The 26,707-nt window shown below is 45.3% G+C and overlaps 2 protein-coding genes across 5 annotated transcripts in view; one reads left to right on the top strand and one right to left on the bottom strand.

The window, feature by feature from the left end:
* The first annotated feature begins 978 nt into the window (after positions 1-978).
* On the top strand, positions 979-22,014 carry ZNF18 (zinc finger protein 18). Of its 4 annotated transcripts, none has more exons than XM_059998228.1 (7): positions 979-1,019; positions 6,802-7,281; positions 8,517-8,703; positions 9,125-9,216; positions 15,348-15,432; positions 16,075-16,182; positions 20,403-22,014. In XM_059998228.1, exons 2-7 carry the CDS (start codon positions 6,895-6,897, stop codon positions 21,167-21,169), a joined length of 1,626 nt encoding a protein of 541 aa, XP_059854211.1. In that variant the 5' UTR covers positions 979-1,019; positions 6,802-6,894; the 3' UTR covers positions 21,170-22,014. The 4 variants fall into 4 exon arrangements, with proteins under 4 accessions (XP_059854211.1, XP_059854209.1, XP_059854210.1 ...); XM_059998226.1 differs by lacking the exon at positions 979-1,019 and adding an exon at positions 1,034-1,779; XM_059998227.1 differs by lacking the exon at positions 979-1,019 and adding an exon at positions 1,034-1,779 and having other exon boundaries at positions 6,779-7,281.
* Positions 22,015-24,047: 2,033 nt separating this feature from the next.
* Positions 24,048-26,707, bottom strand: part of DNAH9 (dynein axonemal heavy chain 9) — a 298,998-nt gene continuing 296,338 nt past the window's right edge. The window contains exon 69 of the mRNA XM_059997406.1: positions 24,048-24,320. Coding sequence (XP_059853389.1) covers positions 24,093-24,320 — 228 coding nt within the window. The 3' untranslated portion in view covers positions 24,048-24,092. The remainder of the gene's footprint in view (positions 24,321-26,707) is intronic.

The following is a 26,707-nucleotide window of genomic DNA, read 5'->3' as shown; positions in this document are numbered from 1 at the left end:
TTCTTCAGAGGAGATGTCTCCCATTCCTCCTAACCCTGCGCAGGGTACTTCACTATACTGACAATTCCTTTTTTAAATGCTCTACGGTTTGCCAATTGCCCATGATTGAACATTCATACGATACACACTTAACTCCAGTCTCTCAGATTTGGACCTTTGATACTTACTAACACAGCTTTGTCCCACAAGATGACTGTGTGGTCGAGTGCTGGATGGCCTGGAAATGGGCAAGACTGGAAGTTTTGAAACTGGTGAGGGCTTCACCCGTTATCCCAGTTAGAAATGACGGGGAAGGAGGTAGGGGTAGAGAGTGGACAGAGCGGAGGTGTAGACGAGATAGACAGGCGGTAAAATCATAGGACTTGGCCACTGTTGGCACGTGGGAAAGTGAAGAAGCGGAGGGAGGAGGCGAGGAAGACACCACGTTGAAGGGATGAGGTGAGGGGGGCAGACAGGCGAGAGACAAGGTGGGAAGACAGGCTGGCGCCCCACTGAACTTCAACACTGAAAAGAGGGGAGGTGGAAGGAGAGCGCCCGGGAAATGCAGAGTAGGTGAGAGCTGGAGAAGCGGGACAGAGCAAGGTCGGGGCAAATCATATGCCCCTGGGAGGCCAAGTGAGGTGAGAACCCCAAGGAGACTCCGGGTAAGAACCTGGGATACGGCCCGAAAGCTTCAGCTCTGGGTGTGGGACTGGCAGAGGGGTCTGGGAAAGTCACGAAAACGACCTCTGCAGCCCTCGCAGTGCTTGGTCCAAGTGCCCGGCCCAGACCCGGGGCTCACTACACATCCAGGCGAGGACTGAGTGACCGCGCGGAACTCGAATGAATGACCCAACCGCCCGCTGCAGGCGACGCACAGTGGCCTCGGCGCCGCGGAGGCGCGGGCGGGGCGGAGCGACCCGGGCGGCCAATCGGAGCCCGCGCCTCCGCCCCGCCCCCGCCCCGCCCCGCCAGCCCCAGAGGCGCGCGCAGCCTCCCGTCTCCCGGAAGTGCGCCCAGAGCCGGCGCCGCGGTTCGAGGTGAGCGCACGCGGGCTTGACAGGCCTGGCCGCGGCAGCCCGGGGTCTGGCCTGGCGCCTCCCGCGTCCGCGCCGGACTCGGCCGGAACTCCGGGAGCGGCGGTCGGGCCGGCGGACGCGCGCCCGAGTGCCCGGGAGCGCGCGCGGGGACGCGGCGAGTGCGGGGGAGGGGCGACGGGGCTGTGAGTGGACTCTGGGGTTGTGGAGACCCGGTACCCCGGACCGGGCCCTGCGTCCCTGAGCCTGTGGGCCCCTCCGGACTCTCCGGCCACGTCTCTGGACTGGGACCGAAAAGGGGCCCCTCCCTCCTGCCTTCCCCCAAAGGCTGGAAGTGAGCCTCGGGAAGAGGGAACCCGGATGGGCTGATGCCCGGAGTCTCTTTCCCGGCGCTGTCGGCGTCCTGGGCGGAGGGTGGAGAACGCAGTGGGCAGCACTGCCCAGCGCCTGGCAGGCCTGGATCCCCCCTGGCCTCCGGGGCGCTAAATGCCTGTAGCTTCTCCTCCCCTCCAGCCCTTTGTGACAGCTCCCAAATCCGCCCCCCAAATTCAAAGGTTTGCAGCTCTCCTCCCCAGAGCACAGGCTTAGAGCCTCCTGGGTTTGAATTTGGCCGCCGCAGTGAGCCTCAGAGGTTGCCGATCTGTACACTGTAATACTCACCTTGCTGGGTAATTGTGAGGATTAGAAACGACTTGAACTGAGCCTAATAAGGAGCTGATGCATAGTGTTAAAGAAAAAGTTACTCAGAGACTCGTTAAAAACGGTAAGGCAGACTATTCAGGGGGGCTACCGTGGGACTTTGTGGTATTGGAGCGAGAGATTAAATACAACAAGGGCAACTGGAAATTTATAGCCAAGGGGTGGGGTGGGCTCAGTGGGTGGAAAATTACTAAGAGGAAACATCTGGGTTAAGGGGGGACTCTAGCTAAGCCAACTTGACCGGTTTTGTTGAAGGCAGGCCACGGCCATAAGGAATTTGAGCAGATACCAAGGGATGTTGAATTTGATCAAATGTCAAGTCTTGCTGACTCCCTAAAATGGAGTCAGCAAGATTCTTGCTAAACTGGACTGGAAGTGACAAGGACAGAGTCCAAGGGCCAGTCCTAGTCAAAGAGATGACTCAGTCAACTTCAGCTTGACTGAAGTTTGATTAAGGAGACAGTCTTTGTCAATAGTAGGTGCCCTGCAAAGGGTTACTTGTATATGAATGTATACTAAGTATCCTTACCTAGATGTTCATTTAAAAAATCATTCTAATTTGTTAGAGCTTTAATAAGTATAGCAACTATACATTTGGGATATCTTTAAATTTTTTTCATAACAGGAGCAGATTCTCATGAAGTCATTGGGATATCAATCTATAAAGCATCTATCAAGTAATTTAATTATAAGCGAGGCATTACCCCTACCATTATGTGAGAGTATAATTGCTGAAATTAGATTTAAATGTTTTATAATCTATAGTTTTCCCTGAAAGTCAGTTTCCCTGTTACCTAAACTGCTATCTTAATTCGGGAACTAAGTAAATGTGAATAATTCTACTGATAAGTCTCTTGCTATCTGACATCTTGCCACTTGTTATTTGAAACTCAGGATCCAAATAGATCTAGACAGTGAAGGATGTGTGTATATTTATTAAAAATTTTAACAGTTATTTAAAGCTTCTCATTTCTCTCTAAGCAGTGCTTTAGCTGTTTCCTACAAATTTTGATATGTTGTGTTTTCATTGTCATTCAATATGAAAATATATTTTAATTTCCTGTGTGGTTTGTTTTCTTTGGTCATAGGTTATTTACTATTGTTATTTAACAATTTCCATATATTGGGATAGTCTAGGTATCTTATTGTTATTGGTTTCTAGTTATTGATTTCTCTGTGGTCAGAGAATCTATACTTTAAGATTCCAGTGTTTTGAAACTTAATTATACACATGGTCTGTTTTGACGGATGCTTCGTATGCACTTGAAATGAATGTGTATTCTGCAGTTGTTGGTTTATATATATATTTATATATATATTTATATATATATATAATTATTTTTTTTTTTTTGCTGTACGTGGTCACTGCTGTGGCCTCTCCCGTTGCAGAGCACAGGCTCGGGACACGCAGGCCCAGTGGCCACGGCCCACAGGCCCAGCCGCTCTGTGGCATGTGGGAGCCTCCCAGACTGGGGCACGAACCCGTGTCCCCTGCATCGGCAGGTGGACTCCCAACCACTGCGCCACCAGGGAAGCCCCTGCAGTCGTTGGTTTAAATGTCAATTACATCAACTTGGGTGATAGTGTTGTTCAGATTTTCTATATCCTTACAGGTTTTTTTGGTCTATTTTTTCTATCAATTACTGAGAGAACAGTGTTAAAATCTCCAACTATGATTGAGGATTTGTCCCTTTAGACCTGATATTAGGTGCATACACATTTAGGTTGCTTTGTGTTCTAGATGATTTGACCCATTTATCATAATGAAATGCCCCTCTTTTTCTCTTTGTCATGAAGTCTCTTGGTCACATACTAATATAGCCATACCAGCTTTCATGTGCTTGCTGTTTGCATGGAATGTCTTTTTCCGACCATTTTATTTCCAAACTATCTGTCTTTATACATAAAATGTCTCTTGTAGACAGCATACCGTTGGCTCTTGCTTTTTTAAATTTGACAATCTCAACCTTATAATTCAAGTGTTTAGTCCATTTACATTTAATGTAATTATTGATATGGCTGGGTATTAATCATATTGTCTTTTTTCCATTTGATCTTTCTGATTTTTATTCTTGATCCTTTCCTGTATATTATTGACTGTTTTTTAGTGTTCGTCTATTGGCTTTTAGCTATACCTCTTTGTATAATATTTTTACAGCTAACAGTATGCATCCTTAAATTATCAACATTTAACTTATTGGAATATACTTTAATATTGTACCACTTTATAATTCACATTTCTTATTTCCTGCCCCTCACTTAACACCTTTACATTTCCCATCTGTCACTTCACCTGACACTACTTCTTACTTCTAACTTTCTATTTCTGAATTAGCAGTTCATAAATGTAAAAACAACAGATTAATTCCATTTACCCTCTCCTTTGTGCTATTTTTATATCTTTTACTTCTAGTTGTCTTATGTTCTACTTATACTATTGTCTTCTTTGCCTTAACAGTCAGTTGCCTTTTAAGGAAGTTAGGAGAAATAAAAGCATAGTATCTTAAACTTATTCACCATGTATTTACCATTTCTGGAGATCTCCATTCCTTTCTGTATATATGAGTTTCCCTTAAACTGGAAGAATGTCCTTTAGCATTTCTTGTAGTACAAGTCATTGGTGAAAAATTCTCTCAGCTTATTTATCTGAAAAATGTCTTTAATTCTTTCTTTGAAAGGTGTTTTTGTTGGATGTGGAATTCTGGGTTGATGGTTCATTTTCTAGAATTTGCATTTGTTTCTTTTTATAATTTCTATTTCTCTATAGAAAGTCACTATCTCTTCTGTCATCAAGACTATATTGTTTTTAAGTCCTCAGGCCATCTGAAGTTGGTTTCTCTTTACTGCTTTCCCTTGATTTTGAGTCACATTTTCCTGTTTCTTTACATGTGTAGTAATTTTGGATTGCATCCTGGATATTGTGGATGGCACATTGTAGACCCTAAGGATTCTGTTACCTCCCTCTGAAGAGTGCTGATTTTTATTCTAGCAGGCAGTTCAATTACTGACTGATCAACTTGTGTTGGCTTGGTTTTAGGGCAGATCTTTGGAAAGCCCAAGGTGTTTCCCAAATTCCTTTTTTTTTGGCCATGCTGTGTGGCTTGCGGGATCTTAGCTCCCGGATCAGGGGTTGAACCTGGGCCCTTGGCAGTGAAAGCATGGAGTCCTAACCACTGGACTGCCAGGGAATTCCCCAAATTCTTCTAACTGGATCAGAATAGAGCAGTAGACTGGACCTCTTCTGTGGATCTTGTTGAAGCTTGGCTTTAAGTTTTTTAGGGCAGGTTTAGAGTAGGTCTTTCTCTAGAGCATGGTCCTTACTCCTAACATGTGGCCTTTCTGGTATCTCAGGATGCCTTGAGTGTTAATAAGGTCTCTCTCCTCTCGGTCAGAAACGCAAATGTCTCTCATCACTGACTGGCCTTTTGTATCCCTCTTTTGCTCCTTTAACCTGGTAGCAACTGCTCTCTGTTGAACCTTGCATAGTTTCACCCTACTGAGTGCAGCCCAGCCCTTGGCCAGAACTCACAGGGGGCCCCCCCGCACAGACTTCCGCCTCCACCCCATAGCTCCCTCCTCCCTGCTGCCGTGTTCTTCCGATCCCAGGCACTTCGGTAGCTCCAAATGCTGATCTCTGCCTCCTCAGTTTAGTGAGACCTCTGGTCTCTGCTTAAGCTCCAGCCTTCTGCACTGGGATTAGGAAATCCTCCCCCGGCAGACAGCTGGGATGATCGTGGCCCTCCTCACAAGCTTTTCTTCTCTCAGGGATTCCATTCTCGCCTTTCCGGTTGGCCAGTGCTTGAAAACAGTGGCCTCTTAGGTTTTCTCCAGTTTTGTCATTGTTTACAGTAGGTGGGCTGCCATGACCGGAAATAGAATTCCTGAATTATTGAGAACATATGTTGCTGTAGCACTCTGGGTGCTGCGTGAATATATGAATGAAATATATGGGTCTCTGCGTAAACAAAAAGTACAGTTAGTGAGGTCCACATGAGAAACATAATATTAGATCGATCCTTTTTTACCTTACTCCTTCCTTTTTTGTACCCTTGAAAAAAAATGCTTTCTTTTTTTGTTTGTTTTATTTTTAAATGATGTTGTGATATAGGGTGGCTTGTTTGGGTGAAGTGGTGGGGGTGAAGACGTTGCTCTTACACCTCAAGGAAAAAGCAGCCATCAAAAGCTACAGTGTTGTACTGATCTCTGATTACGCCAGACACCCAAGTGATTGATTGTTGTGGTTCATTTTATGGAGAAATGATGACCTCTAGCTCCTTCATAATATTTAAAGATAGACCCAATAATCTAATATTAGGATTACATGCAAGAAAGCTAGCTAGAAATAGTGCATGCTCGTTTAAAAATATCTTAATATTAACTTTGCCATTTAATAGTTCTCTTTTCACTGTCTTAGTTGCTGCCTTCTGAATTTTGATACCACTCGCCATAAAAGAGTGATTACTTGCTTCAAGTCTGTAGGAATGTTGTTGAGGTAGTCAGTATTTATTCTAAACCTTCTTTCAGTCCAGTGTTGAAAATTTCAGTGTGACAGGTTTTTCATAAATTCCCAGTTTTCAACATGGCATTCAAAAGAGGTCACTTAGAAATTTCATTGCACCTTTTGGGGAAGAGTTCTCTTCAACCTCATATTTATTTTGGAAGCATCTGATCATTTCAGCCTTAGCCTTCATTCCTAGGGCTTCAAGGTCTTTGTTCAGCTTTATTTTTTGGTCTGCAGACACATGGATGCAGACATTGGAGTGTTTTGCAGAAGAGCTGTTTACTTGGAAACCCACAGTGAGAACGCTTAATGTGGTGCGTTTCATTTTTCTACTTGGTCTGGCCTTTTGAAGACCAAGAGAGAACATTGTAAAAATGGTCAGGGTGATGATGACAGTCTAGATATGGTAGTAATGGTTTGCTCTGTGGCTTCAAGTTTACCATCTTTCAAAATAGATTAGTGTGTCCATTGATTTCAGAAGATGCACGGTTGCCTCCGAGGCTTCTCAGGCAGGGCGTGTGAATTTGTCCTTTCTGAAAGTGCGTCCCTCTCATCCGCATAGCATCACTGTCACTCCCCCTCCAGTGTCCCTGTGAGAGGCTCTGTGAAGACCTGGTTCTCCCAGGGACAACTCCATCCCAGAAGCACATCACCTAAAAGGACTTGCCAAGCCAGACGATGCCCGTGGAGCTGGGGCAGGCTCCAGTCCTGCTGCCGCCACTGGCCAAGCCCAAGGAGTCCGCGTTCTCTGGACCAGATGACACCCCTCGAGGGGAGCCCTCCAGCTCTGAGATTGCACGCCAGCTTTTCAGGCAGTTTCCTTACCAGGTGATGTCCGGGCCCCACGAAACCCTGAGACAACTTCGGAAGCTCTGTTCCCAGTGGCTGCAGCCAGAGGTTCACACCAAGGAGCAGATCCTAGAGATCCTGACGTTGGAGCAGTTCCTGACCATCCTGCCCGGGGAGATCCAGATGTGGGTGCGGAAGCAGTGTCCAGGCAGCGGGGAGGAAGCAGTGACCCTTGTGGAGAGCTTGAGGGGGGAACCCCAGAAGCTGTGGCAGTGGGTGAGCAGAGAGTTTTGTGATCTCTGACTGAAGCACAGGGCTCCTCTGGGGTCTTAGCAGGGGTGTTGTCTGTTTTTCTGGCACCAAATATGTAGGCTTTTCCACACCAACAACCAATTCGCTGACACTGTCTGGCTTGGCTCAGACCCCAGAGGATAAGGGCTAGTCCCATAAGACTGACCCCATTTCATACCCCATCACAAGCTGCAGGGGCCACCCGTACTTATGACCCACTGGCTACAAATTTGAAGGTTCCCACAACCCCCTCCTCGGGTTTGATCGTTCGCTACAGTGACTCATAGATCTCAAGGAAACACTTTACTCGTATTTTCCGGTTTGTTATAAAGGATATGATTGAGAAACAGCCAAATGGAGGAGATGGGGGTGGCACAGGGCATCTGCTCCCTCATCTGGGCACGCCCTCCTCCTGGCACTTGTATGTATTCACCAGCTCAGAAGCTCCCTGAACCCCACAGGTTAGGAGTTATTATGGAGGTTTCATTACTTAGGCATGATTGCTTCATCATTGGCCGTTGGTGATTGAAAATCTCCAGCCCCTCTCCCTTCCCCGGAGGTTGAGGGGTGGCGCTGGAAGTTCCAACCCTCTGATCACCTGATTAGTTCCTCTGGGACCGGCCACCATCCTGAAGCCGTCTAGGGGCCACCAAGAGTCACCTCGTCAGCATCAATTCAGGGATGGTTGAAAGGGGCTCCTTCTGAATAGGAGGAGTTGCTCCCGGCACTCCTGTCCTTCAGGAGATTCCAGGGGTTTTAGGAGCACTTGCCAGGAACCTGGGACAAAGCCCAGTTGCACATTTCTTGTTATACTATCTCAGTGTGTCCCCATGCCTCACCTGATTCTAAGACTCCGACTCCCTGAGATTCTCTACACTTTTTATCCATTAGGGATTGAAGCTAAATCTCCCATCCCATTCCATCTTTAGAATGTTTGAGAAGCTGTTCCAAAGATGCCTGCCTTTTAATTGGTGGAGACTGTCCAGTAGAAACACAACATCGGTGGCCTGTCGGAAGGGCTCACAGGCCATGGCTTCTGGCCTCTCTCAGGACGTTTCCTTCCCTGGTTCCTGCTGGACCAGAAGTAAATGCTCGCTTTTTTCTTTCCCTGCCCCATGTCCCTAAGGACTGCCTTATGATGCGTTCTAGAAGGTTAGCTTTGTATCTTTCAGAAATCCTTACTCTGGATCTTTCAGTAATTAGTACCATGTGGTCTCTAGATCAGCATCCAAGTTCTGGGACAGGAAGTCTTATCACAGAAGGCGGAGCCTGAAAGCTGCCCACTGGGGGAAGCGGAGGCCCATGTTGAAGTGCCTCAGGAGCTGGGGCTTCAGAACTCAGCCTGCCGGTCTGGGGAGCCACTGAGCCACATCGTGAAAGAGGAGTCCGACTCGGAACAAGGACTAGGTGAGGGGCAGGTGGTGTGTGTGGTGCTGTCTTGGAGAAATTGTGGGATTGTGGTCAGTAGGCCTAAGAGTGAATTGAAATGATGTGCCGCTTAGATTGGGGTGTCTCTGGGAAGTTCGGAAGCAGGGTAGACATACAGGAATCACTCTGATTTGGAGATTCAAAGGCTGCAATTTAAACCACTTATGACAGGGCCAGGCCTTTCGGATTTGGGTTCTGGGGAGGGAGGTGGGATGAGACACGGGTGAGGCAGCTGGGAAGGTAGGGGGAGTTGGAGTGGGTTAGGGAGGTAAGCACAAGTCTGAGATCACAGATGGCGGAACAGGCGTTGGTTCTAACGTGTGGAGGTTTGCACCTGTGCCCTCTGGCTAGCGGGTGACAGGACATCGGGATTCTTTAATCTTCCTGTCTCCGCCTTCAGCCCTGGCTGCCTCCCCACTTCCTGCCCGACCCGAGGAAAGGCTCATCAGAGACCAAGACTTTGGAGCCTCCCTTCTCCACACAGCACCTCAGGTGAGCGGGGTTCCCCTGCTTCTCGTACCCCAGAACCTCGCTCCGAGGGTCTGTCAACAGTCCGTGGATTGAAAAGGGAAGCGTTCTCAGAATCGGAGGAGAGAGGAAGGCCTAGCAAGGATGACAGCCATACATGTGGAATGAAACTCGAGTTTCAATATTTCTTTAAAGGCAGAATGTTTCCTAATTGTCATCTTTAATAATAGAATCTGGGCCCTCGAAGAAGTTGCTGTGATGAAGCAATCTTGTCTCCCTTTTTTATTACCTTTGGGTTATGCTGAGAAAAGACTGTTATTTCATTTCCTAGTCTAGGCCTCCACGTTGGGGTCGGTTTGTGATCTCGAATGTTATATCTAACGTGGGGACAGGTTATCCTCTCCCCCACTCACTTGTGGAGGTGTGACTGACAAACTATAGAGTGCACTTATTTAAAGTGTACAATTCGATCAGTTCTTGGACATGGTATATACAGATGTGAAGCCAGAACTGCAGTCAAGATAGTAAACATATCTGTCGCCCCCAAAGGCTTCCTTCTGTAATACCCTCCCTGCTGCTCTTCTACTCCCCCAGTCCTGAGGCAACTACTGTTCTGCTTCCTGTCACCATACAGTACTTTGCATTTTCTGGAATTTTACACAAAATGGAACCATGCCACATGTACTTCTTTGTTCTTCATGCCACATGTCTTTGTTCTTCTGCATATCATGTATTTTTCTTGCTTGCTTTTAATAGTTTCTCTCTGATTTAAAAAATTTTGACTATGATGAGCCTTGGGGTCATTTTCTTCATGTTCCTTGTTCTTGGGGTTCACTGAAGTTCTTGGATCTGCTGGATTATAGCTTTCATCAGATTTAGAAAAATTCTGGCTGTTATGTCAACTGCTTTTTCTGTCTCCCTGCCTTCTCTGCTTCTTTGGGAACTGTGAGAATAGCACGCATGTGGGACATGTATAATCTTAACATGTGTATATATACATTAGATCTCTTCAAGTTGACCCACAGCTGACTGATGCTCTGTTCTCTCTCTCTTTTTAATCTCTGTGTTTTATTTTGTGTAGTTTCTAGTTTTATGTCTTCAAGCTCATTAATCTTTTCTTTTGCAGTGTTTTATCTGCTTTTAATCCCATCCAGTGTATTTTGCATCTCAGATGTTTTTCATCTCTAGAAGTTTGAATTTGGGCTTTATCATATCTTTCATGTCTGTACTTAATGTGTTCAATCTTTCCTCCAGCTCCTTGAACATATGGAATATGTTTATAATATCTGTATTAATGTCCTTGTCTGCTAATTTATCACCTGTGTCAGTTCTGAGTCAGTTTTGATGGATGGTTTGATCTCCTCATTATGAAATGTTTTTTCCTACTTCCTTGTATGCCCAGTAATCTTTGATTGCATGTCAGGCATGGTGAATTTTACATTGTTAGGGGCTGCATATTTTTCCATTCCTATAAATGTTGTTGAGCTCTGCTCTGGGATGCAGTTAAGTTACTTGGATACAGTTTGTTACATGGCACCAGTGAAGCCTTTAGTCTAGGGCTAATCTTCCTCCTGTACTGAGGTGATACTATACCTTATGCTTCTTGATGGACAACGTTTTCCACTCTGGCTGCTGGAAATATGAAGTGTTTCCAGCACTCTGGGGACTGTGCCTTCTGCTTCTTTCGGGGGGGGGGGGTCTTTCCTTGACTTGCGGGGGAACCTCTGCAGATCTCCAGAGCTCTCTCTGTGTGCAGCTCCCCTGCTGACAACTCTGTAACCCTCTTGGCCTCCCCAGACCCTGAGCTCCTTCTGCTGCTCTGGAGGCCCTCTCCAGGTGGTAAGTTTGGGCAACTGTAGGGCACACGGGGATCTCTGTTCTGCTCTTCCTAAAGTATATCGTCTGCAAATCATTGTTTCATATATCTTGTCCCCGTTTTTGGTTGTTTCAGCAGGGAGGTAAATCCATTCCCTGTTACTCCATCTTGGCTGTAAACACAAGTCTCAAGAACAGGTTTATCTTGATAATGTGGTGAACAACTCTGAAAAGTTGCATTTGATAAAAATCAACGTTTTCTGAAGAACCTAGGGGCAGGACAGGAATAAAGACGCAGATGTAGAGAATGGACTTGAGGACACGGAAAGGGGGAAGGGTAAGCTGTGACAAAGCGAGAGAGTGGCATGGACATATATACACTACCAAACGTAAAATAGATAGCTAGTGGGAAGCAGCTGCATAGCACAGGGAGATCAGCTCGGTGCTTTGTGACCACCTAGAGGGGTGGGATAGGGAGGGTGGGAGGGAGGGAGACACAAGAGGGAAGAGATATGGGAACATATGTATATGTATAACTGATTCACTTGGTTATAAAGCAGAAACTAACACACCATTGTAAAGCAATTATACTCCAATAAAGATGTAAAAAACAAACACACAAAAATAGATAGCTAGTGGGAAGCAGCCGCATAGCACAGGGAGATCAGCTCGGTGATTTGTGACCACCTAGAGGGGTGGGATAGGGAGGGTGGGAGGGAGGGAGACGCAAGAGGGAGGAGATATGGGAACATATGTATACGTATGGCTGATTCACTTTGTTATACAGCAGAAACTAACACACCATTGTAAAGCAATTATACTCCAATAAAGATGTAAAAAAAAAAAAAAGATAGCTAGTGGGAAGCAGCCACATAGCACAGGGAGATCAGCTCGGTGCTGTGTGACCACCTAGAGGGGTGGGATAGGGAGGGTGGGAGGGAGATGCAACAGGGAGGGGATATGGGGATATATGTATACGTATAGCTGATTCACTTTGTTATACAGCAGAAACTAACACACCACTGTAAAGCAATTATACTCCAATAAAGATGTTAAAAAAAATCAACTTTTTCAGGCACCTGTAGATCTTAATCAGAGCATTGTTTCAAACCTTTGGGGAGCTCTTCTTGGGACTTTCCTCGTGGGGTACTTGAGAGTGAAGGTGAGGACACAGGGAAGCCGCTGTAGATGTGTCTGAGCCTCAGCTTTCCAGGCTCAAAAGATTTAGAAACCAGAGTCCGAGCTTTGCAGTTTACCCCAGGCAGAGGGTGGGGAGGGGGCAGGGAAGGGATACAGCTTTTCAGTGACTCAAGGGTGCCCATCTTCCTGCTTTTAAGTACGCAGAAACCAAACTGTTAGGCAGGAGGCTCCTTGGTGAAAAAGATTTGGGTATTCTGCCAAATATCTCAGGTCGACTTGGAGGATTATTATTGCTTCTATAGTAAATACAGAGTATCCCTATGAAAAGCATATACAATTTATTAACATATTTTAACTAGCGGAGTTGAACATTAGCTCTACATTACGTGAGGACATTAACCATGACTTGTTCTGGGTAGCTTGCAGTCAGTATTCCAAATGCTCACCAGCAGCACCATATAAATGTATGTATATAAATATATGTAATGTATAAATTACCTATATATAGCGGATAACTGATTAACAGCTACTCACCCCAAACAAACAAAAATCATCCCTACCCGATCCCAATATCCCTCTCCCAAACTAACAACTATTTGCATCAGAAGGACCTCGATGTTTAATGGAGTCTTTTGTAACTAACTGAAGGGAATGTTTAAATACAGCATAAAGAATCATGTCCTCTGATCTGTTCCCTAAATTAGGAACCTCGAGAACAATGGCAGGGTATGAGGTCCACAGTGGTAGATGCCGTGACTGAGTCAGAGACAGTCTCACAGACTTGGGGTTGCACTGGCGCCGGTTCCTGTGTCTTCAAACCTTGGGAAGGGAACACAGCACAGATGCCTGTGTGCCAGTCAGTTGTGGCAGTGTCCCACAAACCCACAAGATGGTGCTGTTTCCACATGAAACTGAGATGATTTCCCCATCAGATCTCATACTTCCATCCTTCCAGAATAGGAATTTGGACTTTTTTCTCCTCTTATAAAAATGACAGAAAATGAAGATGGCTGCAGTTGGTGTCTTGCCTCTTAAGTAAGGGGCTTCGTATGCATCCCTAGCTCCTGGGCAGTTCCTTGAGTAAATGTGTGGCTTTAATCTGGAGGCACGCCTTCCAGAGACTCCTGAAGCCTCTTTCCTGGGCTTTGAAAGGGCTGATGGTGGCCCTTGGGGGATTTGGTGGCTGTATTCCTTTCTGCCTTATACTGTGCTGGATGGCTACTCTCTTGGTGCCCACGGACGAGGCCTGTATCCGGCGAGCCAGGCCTCCAGGCAGATGTTACCACGCTTGGCAGCCCGTCCTTTTCTCTGCCAGTGCCGACGTGAGGGTCTGTGTGTTTTGACCAGGAAGACCGAGGACTCCTGTATTCAGCAGTGTTTGCTCAAGCTGGTTATTTCCAGTAGGCTGTTAAGGTAGCTTCCTTCACAGAAGATTAACAAAGTAAGTTGCTAAAAATTCCTACTTTAAATTTTTAAAAATTAAAATCCATATTTAAAATGTGGTTATAGTTAATAAACATATAGAGTTCACTTTTCACCTTTTCACTTTTTTCACCCTAAGAAATTTAATTCCTCCTTTTCTTTTCTTCTTTTAAAGCTTAGTATCTGCTAGTTAAAGAATTTTTGGCGTCTCCACTCTCTTTCAGCCATTTCCAGTCCCCTTAATGTACTGGGGGCAGAGTTAATGTAGAATGGGGAATGGCCTCCCTGGGTAGTGGGTTGGGTGTGATGGAGGGTGACTTCTCTTCTCATTCTTCTTCTCCTCACTTCTGCCGCCTGTGGCCTGGCTGGCCGTTCATGACAATAATAGATGGTTATCAACTTTAGGGTTTCCGAGAGTGTGCAGGATCCCTGAATTCTCCCTGTGAACCTTGGGAGGCTGCATGTGGTAGTGATAATGAGAATAACCCATAGGCTGCATGTGGTAGTGATAACCCATAGGCTGCATGTGGTAGTGATAATGAGAATACAGACCGCCTACCAAGCACGTGTTTGCTAAGGGCTTTGTTTCACCCAGACAACTTCTATTGAGTGCCTGCTCCAGCCTGGGCACGGTCTTGGGAACTGAGAGAGAACAGTGGAGGATCCTTTTCTCATGGTGCGAATGTGCTACAGAGGCAACTGTTCATTAAATACGTTCGTGAGTGTGTGTGTGTGTGTGTGTGTATACATATATATATATAAATATTTAATAAACTGTGGTGAATGCTATGAATGAAAAGTAGTGGGTGCTTTGAAAGTAGCTCACACTTGGTTACTTCTGTTAAACCTCCGGACAGTGTTTTGAGTCTAGTACTATCATTAGGTGAGGACTGAGGCCCAGAAAAGTTTAGTAACTTCCTCTAGATCACACAGCTGGAAATGGCAGACCTGGGACATGAATCCCAGTGCGTCTGACGCCAGTGACTGCGCTGTTCATCACTCTGCTGTACAAACTGAGTGTCTAACAGTCAGCCTCCTGGTGGGGAGACTGCCATTTGATTCACAAAAGTTGACCCCAGCTCCATGGCCTTCCCAGCGTTGAGTCTCCAGGCTCAGTTCCATAGGATTAGAAGGGCATGTTTTGGGCGTACTCAAGGGACAGCTTCCCTAGGGAACCCCTCCATTTCCCACTCACTGGAGGAAAACTGATCTGTTGTTGGACCTAAACTCAGAACCGTCGGGAGATTCGAAGTGTGTGTGGCTGCAGCATTTCTGCTCCGAGGCCACAGTCTGTCTCACAGTGAGACTCACAACTCGCCTGATGTCATTCTTTACCCTTCCCACCCCTTCACTGATTTGCACTTGCTTTTCCAACAAATACATTTTAAAATTTCTTTCCTTTCCCTCTTGAGTTTCCAGACTTTAATGAAATATGGGGAATATCGGGCCCCTGCTGCTCAAAGACCTCTCTGATAAGCACTGAGAGAGTTAAGCAAAAGGCAAGTGGAGAAAGGGCTCCTGCCTTCTCTTTCTTCTCCACTCGCAAAAACAGGCAACTTAAAAGAAAATACGGAACTTAAAACCTAAATGTTTTCTAACCACGGCAAGAAACACTGAGGCAGACCCTGTCGATTTCCCATTGAAGCTCCTCCCATGCTTTCTCAGACCATCTGATGGCCAGGATCCTGAGGCCCATTCCTTTCTTCTCAGCCTCCCACAGGCAGGGAAGGAGGGTTCAGAAGCCTTCCCTGGACTCACAGCATTGTGTTTTTCTCTAGGAGCAGTGGAGGCACCTGGATTCCACTCAGAAGGAGCAATACTGGGATCTCATGCTGGAGACTTATGGGAAGATGGTCTCAGGAGGTACGGGCATGGGTCAGCCTGATGGAAGGAGACATCTTCCGTGTGCTTTAGAGACAGCCGCACTGCTTGATGTTCTCTGGGTGAAGGAAATCCTTAGAGACGTGGCTGGGAACTGCGGAGCTGGAGGTGGTTGAGCTACAGTGACAGCTCCCTGTACTGGACGTGTTCTGTGCGCCTGGCACTGTTGTGGCTCCTCATGTACAGTAACTCCCCTCATCTGTGAAACGGGTGATGGAATTCCCATTTTAAGGTGGTGAAAGTGAGCATCAGATCAAGTCATTTGCTCACGGTTACGTAGCTCGTAGGTGCTGAGTTACGACGGGGCTCAGTGGTGGCCGACCACGCATGGCCTTTTCTACTAACCACAGTCCCAGCCAACCACGCGTGGGGTCCCAGTCACGACCCTCGCACCAGCCTGCCAGGTGGTCTGACTCCTCCCTCTCAGAATCTTCTTTTTGTGGCCTTCACCACATATCCTGGGTTTCTCGTGAGTACTGGTGTCTTAGACGCTCCGCACATCCTCAGCGGTCTCCAGAGCTTCCCTAGTTCCCTTTGCACTCAGGGCCCTCCTTCGAGCAACACGGCTTGGTCCCCAGTGCTCCCCATTCATCCAGGCCCACAGATTATCTCTCTCTGTACCAGGCATTTCCAATCCCAAGCATGACCTGACTGATCCAGCCGGGTTTGGGGCAGAGCTGACAGGACCACACCTACACATCAGTGAGAAGATCCCAAGATCCACCTGCATAGGTGAGTGATCCTCTACTGGTCCAGAGCCATTGCTGACCTCCAGTCATTATATTGGAGGTGGTGGGGCAATATCCGTACTTGGTTTCTATTACATTGGTTCTAACCGGCCGTGATCTGGTCAGTCCAGTTTGAGTACTAAGGTGGGTCTCGTCTCTGACTATTGGGCTGTTGACACATATTTAACCATGGAAGAAAGACCCCGCATCCGATCTGTTGCCTCACTCTTGCCTGTTTTGACAGCTTTCTTTCTTAGAATTAGGGTTAGTACAGTTGAGACCAAAACAGATATGGGTTCAATTCTATTATTAAAAAAAGATTATCTAACAGGCCACTATTATCCTTCCTAACAAGAAGGTTCAAAGTAACTAGACTTTTCTTACTCTGGTTATGGTGAATGGTAACTGACCCACCCTCAACAAAATAAACAAGACAAACAGAAAAATATGGTCTACCTGATCTCCATGCATCTAAGTCTCATTAAACAGAAGCAACATCAAATACTTCATATAAATCACATTATTTTAAGACTGGTACGAAGAAATATGAACTTGTTCTGCTGTAAAACAGTAATTACCCTTTGCATTCTACATTCTTTAAAAACATTGCAGTTATGTAAAATCAACTGTCAAACATTCCTGCACACATACACACACACACACACACACTCTCTCTCTCTCTCTCTCTCTCTCTCTCTCTCTCTCTCTCTCTCTGTCTCTCTCTCCCTCAAATCTACAAAAGATCCCAGAACCATGGAGGAATAAAAGGACCAAGGATGGGAACTCTATGACAGGCCATTCTTTCTCCCCAGTAAGATCTGATTAATTGTTTCCTTCGCTAATGTATCAATACCACAGAGAGAGCAAGCATCACATGAGACATACGGTTTTAATTTTAAGCAATATATTTACCATAATACTACTTCACAAGGATTCCTTTGGAGCAGTATTTTTTAAACTGCATTTTGTGACCAGTTAGCAGGTTGTGAAAATATTTTATAGGGTTGCAACCAGCATTTTAAAAAATGAAATGATAATACCGAATAGAAAATATCAAAATATATTTCGATATAAAAGTATTTCTTATCGTGGGTAGCAGACAAAAAAAAAAGTTTGAAAATGCTGCTTTAGAGGTTGTTGCAGTAGGATTTTTGTTTTAATAGACTTTATTTTTTAGAGCAGTTTCAGGTTCACAGCAAAATTGAGAGGAAGGTACAGGGATTGCCCCTGTACTCCCATGCGGTAGGATTTTATTTGTGATACCTTGCTCACTCTATCTCCATATGGCAACATTCTATTTTTTTTCTTTCCCGTCATCTCACCTGCTGACATGGTCCCATTAGATCTTACCTTGAACCAGACTGTGGAGAGTGTATAAAGCCAGCCTGCCTTGATAAGGGAAAGAGACGCCATTGTAGGTTCTTGAGAGAGGATTTGTGGGGAGAGAGGCTGAGGAAGCAGCCACGTGCAGGACAGCCCGGGAGGGTCCCCTTGGAGGAGGGGAACCCTGTGGGCAGCCGACGCAGGAGTCCAGGTGTGCAGGGACGAGACAGTGATACCAAGACAGGAAAGGACTAGTCCGGTCTCAAAGGTACAAGAGTGAGAAGTCTGCCAAATCTGGACTCAGAGCAGGGGGCGATGTCCCAGGAGAGGGTAGATACGCTATTTTGTTTGACCATATGGAAGAACAGCTCACTGTTAAAGAAGGTCAGCAGGTGAGTAAGCCTCAAAAAGCCTCATACTCATACCTCTAATCAAATTCCCAAAGGATTAAAATTATATATATATATATACAGTTGACCCATGTATAGCAAAGGTTTGAACTGTGCAGGAACACTTATGCTCAGATGTTTTTCAATAAATTTGTACACGATCCGCATTTGGTTGAATCCACTGATGCAGAACCTGGATGCTGAGGGCTGACTATAAAGTTACACTCGGAAGTTGACTGCACCAGGGTGGGTGCCCCAAACCCCTCGTTGTTCAAGGGTCAACTATGTTTGGAAAAATGGTTCTTAAGTAGTTATCAGGAAAAATACTGCAAGAACAGTAAAAAGGTTTGAAAGAAGAATGTTTCATCAATGTTGGGTCTGTAAATATTAAGAATATATCATTTTAAAAGGGTAAACTCATTACCACAGTGGGATACTGATATAACAATAGATGCACAGGCCAATGGAACAGAAGACAGAGCCTGGGAACAGAGGCTGGTCTATAAAGGACTTTAATATGTGATGAAGGAAGAAGCAGAACAAATCCATGGGATGAGCAAAATAAGGAAAAAGACTGGGAAGAGGAATTAGCTTAAATTTTATGTATGTCATATACCAAAATAAGTTGGAAACAGATGAAAAAGACATAAAATATGAAAATAAAATAATAATAGAGAAGAAAACGGGTAAATGTTTGACTCATGTCAAGCTGGGGAAGCTTTTTATAAGTATAAAAGCAACGGAAAAGAATCATTAAAAGATTAATAGATTTGACTGTATTTAAAAAGAAAGAGACTACAACTCCTATACATAAAAATAACCCCAAACAAAATTAAAGTAATAAGTAAACGGTGAAAAACTCTTTTCATGAACATGACAGATAAGTGATTATTTTTCTTAATATAGAAGGAGTTAATGCAAGCTGATAAGAAAAAAAGTGACTTTCCCAGTAAAAAAAAAAAGTGGACAGCAGTCTTGGAGTATGAAAAATAACTCATAAGTGTGAAAAACTTTAATAACTAAAGAATTAAAATTTATACCAATGAGAAGCCATTTTTCACCAGCCTTAATGGCAGATACTTGAGACACAGTCAGTGCTTAGGTATTGAACACTCACCTCCTCTCTGCCCAGCCTCTCAGACCCGAGGATGGATGGCAGAGTCGTTGCGGAAATCGATTTGCCAGTAGGTGTCAACAGCCTTAATACCATTCATGCCCACTGACACAGTAATTCTACTTTGAGGAACCTCCTTTAAGATATTGATCAGAAATGTGGGCAGAATTTATGAAGAAAAAGGCTTATCACATATTATTTATAGTAGCAAAATATAACAAACAACTTAATTCCCATAGTAGGAGAACTCTTAAATAAATTATGTTTCCTCTTATGTGTTTATTATGACGTCTCCACAGTGGGCCATTATTCAGCTCTTTAAAATGATATTTATAAAGGCTTCTTTAAAGAAAAGAGAAAGTACCTTTGTCATCTGAGAGGAACATGTTATAAGGCTCTGAATTACCAAGTTCAGGTCTGGTTCTCTAGCAGATTCCGGTCTCTAGCTGATAATTTGAAAGACACTGATATAGGAAAGAGAAAGGCAAGCAGCTTCTTTAGATCTACAGGAATAAAGTAATTTATAAAAGTTGAAGATAAATTCTACCACTAAAATAAAAATCTTTACTACATGCATCATTAAGTAGTAATAAGCAAAAACCCAAGTTATGATGAGAAAAACAAACTTTAACTGTTACGTGACATAATGAAGCACAAGTGAATGCTGGATTCAAGCACAGACTGAGGGGTTCGCTTTTACACAGCAGTCTCACTGTGCATCACAACCACAGTAAAATGACACGTGGTTGCATTTCATGAATTTTGGGGTGACTTGTGAAAGGGAGAATCCATGTGGAATTGATAAGTACCACCATCTACAATTTAAAGGCTACAAAGCCAGAAATAGAACTGTTTATACAGTATGATATCGGTTGTGTCAGAAAAAAGCACATACATACATATGTACATACATACATATGTATAAATTAGATAAGACTGGAAGGAAATGTATACTCATAGTTGTTGCCTCTGGGTGGTATAATTGAGGTTGATTTGGTTTTCTTGTGTATGCTTTTCAAATTGTTTTTAGTGATCATATTTATCTTTTATATATAATTAGATAAAAACCAATACGTTTTTAGAGTAGTACTCTCATATACTAGACTTGTTTTTCCTGGGCTTAAGAAACTTGCTGCCTCTTTGTGGGGGTGGCCACTATGGCCTCTGGGAGCCATCCTCTGCTGTCAGTTGTTCTCCTTGGTTCCAGAGCTGAGTCACAGCCTGGACACACGTGAAGTGAGTGCCAGGTGCTCAGGCTGGACAGTGTTTTTCTTCACTCACCGATGCCCTCTTGGTAAAAAGAATTAATGTTTTGTGATGACCCTCTCTCTGACACATGAGTTGCAAAGCAGGGCAGACCACTGATTGAGCTGCTCCATATCTTCTTTTTCCTCTCAGGGGACAGACAGGAGAATGACAAAGAGAACTTAAACTTGGAGAACTACAGGGACCAGGACCCTCAAGCCTCAGGAGAGCCTCCTCAGACTTTCTTGAGTGGCCTCTTCAGCAAGGATGAGCCGAGATGCTTTGGAGAAGGAGAGAATCTCCCCGAGACCCAGGAGAACCTTCATGGTGAGGGGACAGGGGCGCAGCCCTCTCCCCGAGAGAGGAATTCCGGGACACAGCTGGGTCAGCATCTGCCACCTCTTCCCGGAGAGCCGTCCATGCCATGGCTGGAGGGGAAGAGAGAGGCCTCCCCACGACGGCAGCCGAGAGCCCCCATGGCCCAGAGACTCCCTACCTGCAGGGAGTGTGGGAAAGCCTTCTACCGGAATTCCCAGCTGGATTTTCACCAAAGAACTCACACTGGAGAGACGTACTTTCAGTGCCCCACCTGCAAAAAAGCCTTTCTGCGGAGTTCAAACTTCGTGAAGCATCAGCGAATCCACACAGGCGAGAAGCCCTGCAAGTGTGATACGTGTGGGAAGGGCTTTAGCGACTTCTCGGGGCTGCGCCACCACGAGAAAATCCACACGGGGGAGAAGCCCTATAAGTGCCCCATCTGTGAGAAGAGTTTTATTCAGAGATCCAACTTTAATAGGCATCAGAGGGTTCACACAGGAGAGAAACCGTATAAGTGCTCCCGCTGTGGGAAAAGTTTCAGCTGGAGCTCAAGCCTTGCCAAACATCAAAGATCCCATTTGGGAAAGAAGCCCTTTCAATAGCAAGCTCTGTGAGCCCATGTCTGTCTCCTGGTCCATTTAAAAATACTTGGCGGGCTTCCCTGGTTGCGCAGTGGTTAACAATCCGCCTGCCAATGCAGAGGACACGGGTTCAAGCCCTGGTCTGGGAAGATTCCACATGCCGCGGAGCAACTAAGCCCGTGTGCCACAACTACTGAGCCTGCATTCTAGAGCCCGCGTGCCACAACTACTGAAGCCTGTGCACCTAGGGCCCGTGCTCCGCAACAAGAGAAGCCACCGCAATGAGAAGCTCGTGCACCACAATGCAGAGTAGCCCCCGCTTGCCACAACTAGAGAAAGCATGCGTGCAGCAACAAAGACCCAACGTGGCCAAAAATAAATAAATTTATTTAAAAAAATAAAAAACAAACTTGGCTCCATCCGTAGAAATTGCATCTCTTAGAAAATATCCCTGTTGTCTCATTTTTTCATGGATTGGAGAGGAGAGACTGGGACATGGTTTTAGACGCGGAGGATATCTTGGCCTCGGGATCAGATTTCACGCAGGTTGACATTCTTGCTTCTGCATCAGGAGGAAGAAAAGTCTTCACCTTTCAGCTCATCTCTTCTCTTGGACCCCTTGGGGAAAATGTGTCACTTGGAGGTCCCATTTTAGGAGTGGTCTCTGGGAAGGGTTTAACTGGATTAGCCGCAGCTGCTGCTGGGAAGAACCTCACATCCGCCCTTTAGAACTGTGGTCCTAGAGCAGGTCTTCTGTTCCAGAGGGGGGAGCGTAGAGGCCAGTTAGCTCAGTGTGGTCTTTGTCATAAAGGTGCAAAGCTAACTCCAAGCTTCCCTTGTTTTCAATAAACTTGGTGGTCACTCCCTGTCTTGTCTGTGTCTGCAGCGTCCACTGTGTGCTGACTGGAACTCACAGACCCTAAGTGGTGGTTGAGCTCCTAGATCAGCTCGTACAAACCCACCAAGTTTACCAGCCAGCAGAACAGTGATGGGAACTTGCTAGCCTGGTGCCCCGGTGAGAGCTTGGCCAGTGCAGGGCACTCTGGTGTCCTCTTTCCGTGCCCACCTCCCACTTGCTCTGGGGCCTCAAGTTGCCCCTCTTTCTCCTGGCGTCCCCCTTAGGCCATCCATCATTTTTGCCAAAGTGTCCTGGCCTCTAAAATAATCTTCCTTCTCTCATTTTGTCTGTACGTGTTAGGAAGAAATCAATAGTATTGATCCAATTTATAGTGTATCTAGAGGTTTATTAACACACATATCTAACCTGACCACTTGTCTCCAAAACTGACGTGACCCAGAGTGTCCTGCTCTCGTACCGCGACACCACTTTCCTTCCATCTTGGTCGTCCTCTGCCTGCTCTCACTGTACTGTTCCCAGTGAGGATCAGGAAGCGTGATGCTGAGGAGGAGGACAGAGCTATCTCCATGGGAACAGATGAACTGTAGGCAAGAAACTGCAAGTTGTTGGCAAACAATGGGAAGTACATTGCTGGCTGATGTGAGGAGAGACAGCACTTAGGTTGGAATCCCTGGATTCCAGAGGAATTTGTTAACTCTTATAGCATGAAGATGAGGAATAAGGCCCTTCTTTGGGGGATGTGGGAACCACAAGGCAGAAAGCAGGAAAATCATGGTGGAATTGGCATGAGACTCTGTGTTCTCATAGCAGAGGTTTGTAGGAGGGTGGGTTTTTATGTTTTGCATCAGGAGTTCTCAAAGTGCAGTCCCCAGACTTGGAGCATCGGCAATTTCCTAGACTTACTGAATCAGACTCTGAATGGTGGGGGCCAGCAATCTTTGTTTTAACAAGTCCTCCAGGGGATTCTGATGCCTGCTCAAAATGAAGAACCACTGTACTAAATAGTAATTAATCCAAAAATAAGTCTCTCCAAGGATATGTGGAAATAATGATCCTAGAAGGAGTGGTGAATCCCCACCCCCAGATGACTTAACCAACAAGCCCCCCCATAGAGCTCTTTACAGCTCATTAAAACTGTAGACCTCTGGGCATCCAGTGAAAATGTGTTCCACAGAGGAAAATCTAGAAAACTTTTAGGTTAAAAAGCTTTAGGTGAAAGAGTTCTCCTTGGGCCCCTCTTAAATGATCTGAAGGATGACAGAAAGACAAGGAAACAATCCACCTTGTTTGCAGTTTTGTCCTCGGCAAGTAGTATATGTTAAACACTTGTTAAATGGCTGTGTGGATTAATGAAGGATAAATATTGCATATATACTTCCCTTATCCTCTAGAGCAGTGATCAGCAAAATTTAGCCCACTGCCTGTTTTTGTAAAGTTTTATTAGAACGTGGCCACACCCATTCGTTTAGGTATCATCTATGGCTGCTTCAGGGTTACAGTGGTAGAGGTGAGCAGTGGCAACAGAAGCAGTATGCCCTGCGAAGCCTAAAATATTTACTATCTGACCCCTAACAGAAAAAGTTTGGTGGCCCCCTGATCCACAGTAACATTCCTCAAACCATAAAGTGCATACAAATCACCTGGGGAGCTTGTTAAAATGCAGACTCTGATTCATGGGCAATGCCGGTGCTGCTGGGCCCCGGACTAGCTGGGAACTAGGGCGCTGCGTGTAGGGCTGTATAACGACGTCAGGGCTCAACTGCCTGTGGCTCGTTTCTCTTGGGCTCTTCATGATAACTTATGACTCTGCAACGCTCAAAGCCTGGACCAGACACAGTTGAAGAACAAATCGCTTTATTAGAAAAGGGTCAGTGTTACGAGACTCTTCTCCCTAGTTCCCAGGTCCACACTCCTCTGGCTCTGCCTCACTTTAGGTCCTTCTCTCCGAGTTCCCCAAAGGAATTCTTCAGAACTGTGAGTGCTTTCGGTTTCTCATCTTTCTCTAGGGCTGTGGTCCGCCCTCTCCACTGGTCCCTCTGGGCAGCCTCCAGCCCAGCTCTGTCTCCTCGGTGGGTCTGCAAGGAGCTACACCTGGAGAAGCAAGGCTACTCCGGCCAGAACCCACTTGGAAGGCTTCTCCTTCGTCTTCAGGTGTAAAGTCCACACGTAGGTGGGTCCTCGCTGACAAGTCTTGTACACAGGACAGGGATAGGTACTGCGGCAATCCTGCTTATCTGCGGGGATGGCCTTGAGGAGCAACACAGGCATGGGGGGCGCCAGCTCCTTCAGCTTCCCCTCGGTGATGACCCCAGCCTGAGGACAAGGACATGAGAACATCTCAGGTCAGGCCCCAAGCTCAGCCAGCCAGGCCTGCTCCTGTCGGGAGATCCGGGAGAGAGACTGGGAAGACCTGGTTGCCCTGGGCCCACCCCCTTACTAAGTTCTCTCGACAACCCACGATGGGGTGCCGTGGAGGGGTGGACATCATATTCCCAGTGTTTTTCAGCCTGAATATCTTCTCGAAGCAGAGTTCCGAAAGCTGTTGCCTATCATATGCACATTAATCTCTTTGGGGCTTGAATTTCTCTTAGTTTTATTTTGTCATTTCGTAAGCATACCGAATGCAGCTATCTGCCAGATGTCATGCTAGGTGCTAGGGACTTAAAGCTGAGCAAGACACAGTCCCTGCCGGCAAACGCTTTAGATGTTAAGGCTTTGGTTATGTCCTGTTCCAGCTTCTTATGTGCTGTCCTCCACCCTCTAGAGCATTTTCTCTTTTTGAGCAGAGGGAGCTGTGTTCTATCTTCACTCAAGTAACAGGGACCTGGCCGTTCTGTAGCTTTCCAGCTGGGGCCTCTCTCTGGTTCTCTGAGATGTCTCCATAGTGCCGTCTGGGGAAGTTTTTCCTAGTAGTCCTGAGAAATATTCTGAGGAACAAGGTGCCTTGGTGAAATAAGCTTGGGAAGTGGTGCTTACCATGCCCTGGACCTGAAGCTTTACGGTGCACACTAGCACACTGCAGACAAGAAGTCCTGGCAGTAAAGAAAACAGTTTGACTTTATTTATCCCAGTCTTTCCCAAACTTATTTGACCACAGGACCCTTTTCTTGCAACCTATTCATTTCTCGTGGCACTAGGGTTTTCTGAACATACTTTGGGAAATGATGATCCAGAGTGACTTATGGATTCCTTGCCTGTGCCTAGGTGATTCTGAGCCCCTTATGCTTGGACAGAATTTGTTTTAATTCCCATGAAATGTATTTAACGGGAAGGATGTGCCTCTTCAGTTCTGGTAGAGGCTGACATGAGGCATAGTAAGTAACAGAACTAAGGTAAACAGTGAGGACCCCTTGTCCCCCACAACTGAGTGTTTATGGTAGGCAGTGGCAGCAGGGGTAGAACCTTTCTTTTTCCATATACCATAAAACCAACTCTTTTAAAATGTACACTTCACTGGTTTTTAGTATATTTATAAACTTGTACAGTCATCACCACTATCTAAATTCCAGAATATTTTTATCACCCCAGAAAGAAACTCTATAACCATTAGCTGTCACCATTAGTAGCGGGGTGTTAATGTCGTCAGTTATTATGGTTGAGTTGTCTGTTTCTCCCTTCAGTTCTGACAGTTTTCATCTCCTTTATTTTGGGGTCTCTTTTGTTAGATGCACATATATTTGTCATTGTTATATCTTCTTGATGGATGGACCTTTTATCACTGTAAAATGCCTTTTTTTGGTCTCTACAATTCCTCTCTCTTCTGTCTTTTCTCTAATAACAATTTTAAGTCTATTTTGTCTACTATTAGCATAGTCCCCCAACTCTCTTTGGTTACTGTTTTCATGGCATGTCTTTTCCATCTGTTTACTTTGAACCTATTTGTGTCTTTAAATCTAAAGTGTGTCTCTTATACACAGCATGTAGTTGGATCAGGTTTTTAAAAATTTAATCCATTCTGCCAATCTCTGCCTTTTAATTGTAGTGTTTAATCCATTTGCATTTAATGCTTGCTCTTTTTTCAGTCATTTTTCTTCAACAAACACTGCTCTGGTTGCCAAAAGCCTTTGGTTAATTTCCGGAGTTCTGACAAGTTTGATTCTAGTGTATATATATATATATATATATATATGTATAAAATTATTATATATGATTTTGATATATACCTTATTATACTATTATCTTATATATATGATATATATTATATCTTATTATATATATCTTTATATACATGTGTGTATATATATATATTTTTTTTTTTTCTGCCAATGTTCTTGTTTTATGGAGGAGAGGAATTTTGGACATCCTTACCCTTGCCTTTTCTTTTTTTTAATAGTAATCTTTTATTTATTTATTTATTTATATATTTATTTTTGACTGTGTTGTTTCTTCGTTTCTGTGCGAGGGCTTTCTCTAGTTGCGGCAAGCAGGGGCCACTCTTCATGGCGGTGCGCGGGCCTCTCACTATCGCGGCCTCTCTTGTTGCGGAGCACAGGTTCCAGACGCGCAGGCTCAGTAATTGTGGCTCACAGGCCCAGTTGCTCCATGGCATGTGGGATCTTCCCAGACCAGGGCTCGAACCCGTGTCCCCTGCACTGGCAGGCAGATTCTCAACCACTGCGCCACCAGGGAAGCCCACCCGTCCCTTTTTGCTGAATGCTTTCTGGGATATAGACTCTGAGAACAAGAGTTCTTGGTGGGCG

This window comes from Delphinus delphis, chromosome 19, assembly GCF_949987515.2.
Source record: "Delphinus delphis chromosome 19, mDelDel1.2, whole genome shotgun sequence".
Lineage (NCBI taxonomy): Eukaryota > Metazoa > Chordata > Mammalia > Artiodactyla > Delphinidae > Delphinus > Delphinus delphis.
The sequence above is the reverse complement of the archived record's forward strand: the minus strand, read 5'-3'. Positions and strand labels throughout refer to the sequence as shown.

Bases quoted from the DNA above. Each gene is read 5' to 3' on its own strand.
- ZNF18 (XM_059998228.1), top strand. From the start codon at position 6,895: ATGCCCGTGGAGCTGGGGCAGGCTCCAGTCCTGCTGCCGCCACTGGCC. The intron at 8,704-9,124 runs GTGAGGGGCAGG...CTCCGCCTTCAG, and splicing joins CGACTCGGAACAAGGACTAG to CCCTGGCTGCCTCCCCACTT. The intron at 15,433-16,074 runs GTACGGGCATGG...TCTCTGTACCAG, and splicing joins TGGGAAGATGGTCTCAGGAG to GCATTTCCAATCCCAAGCAT.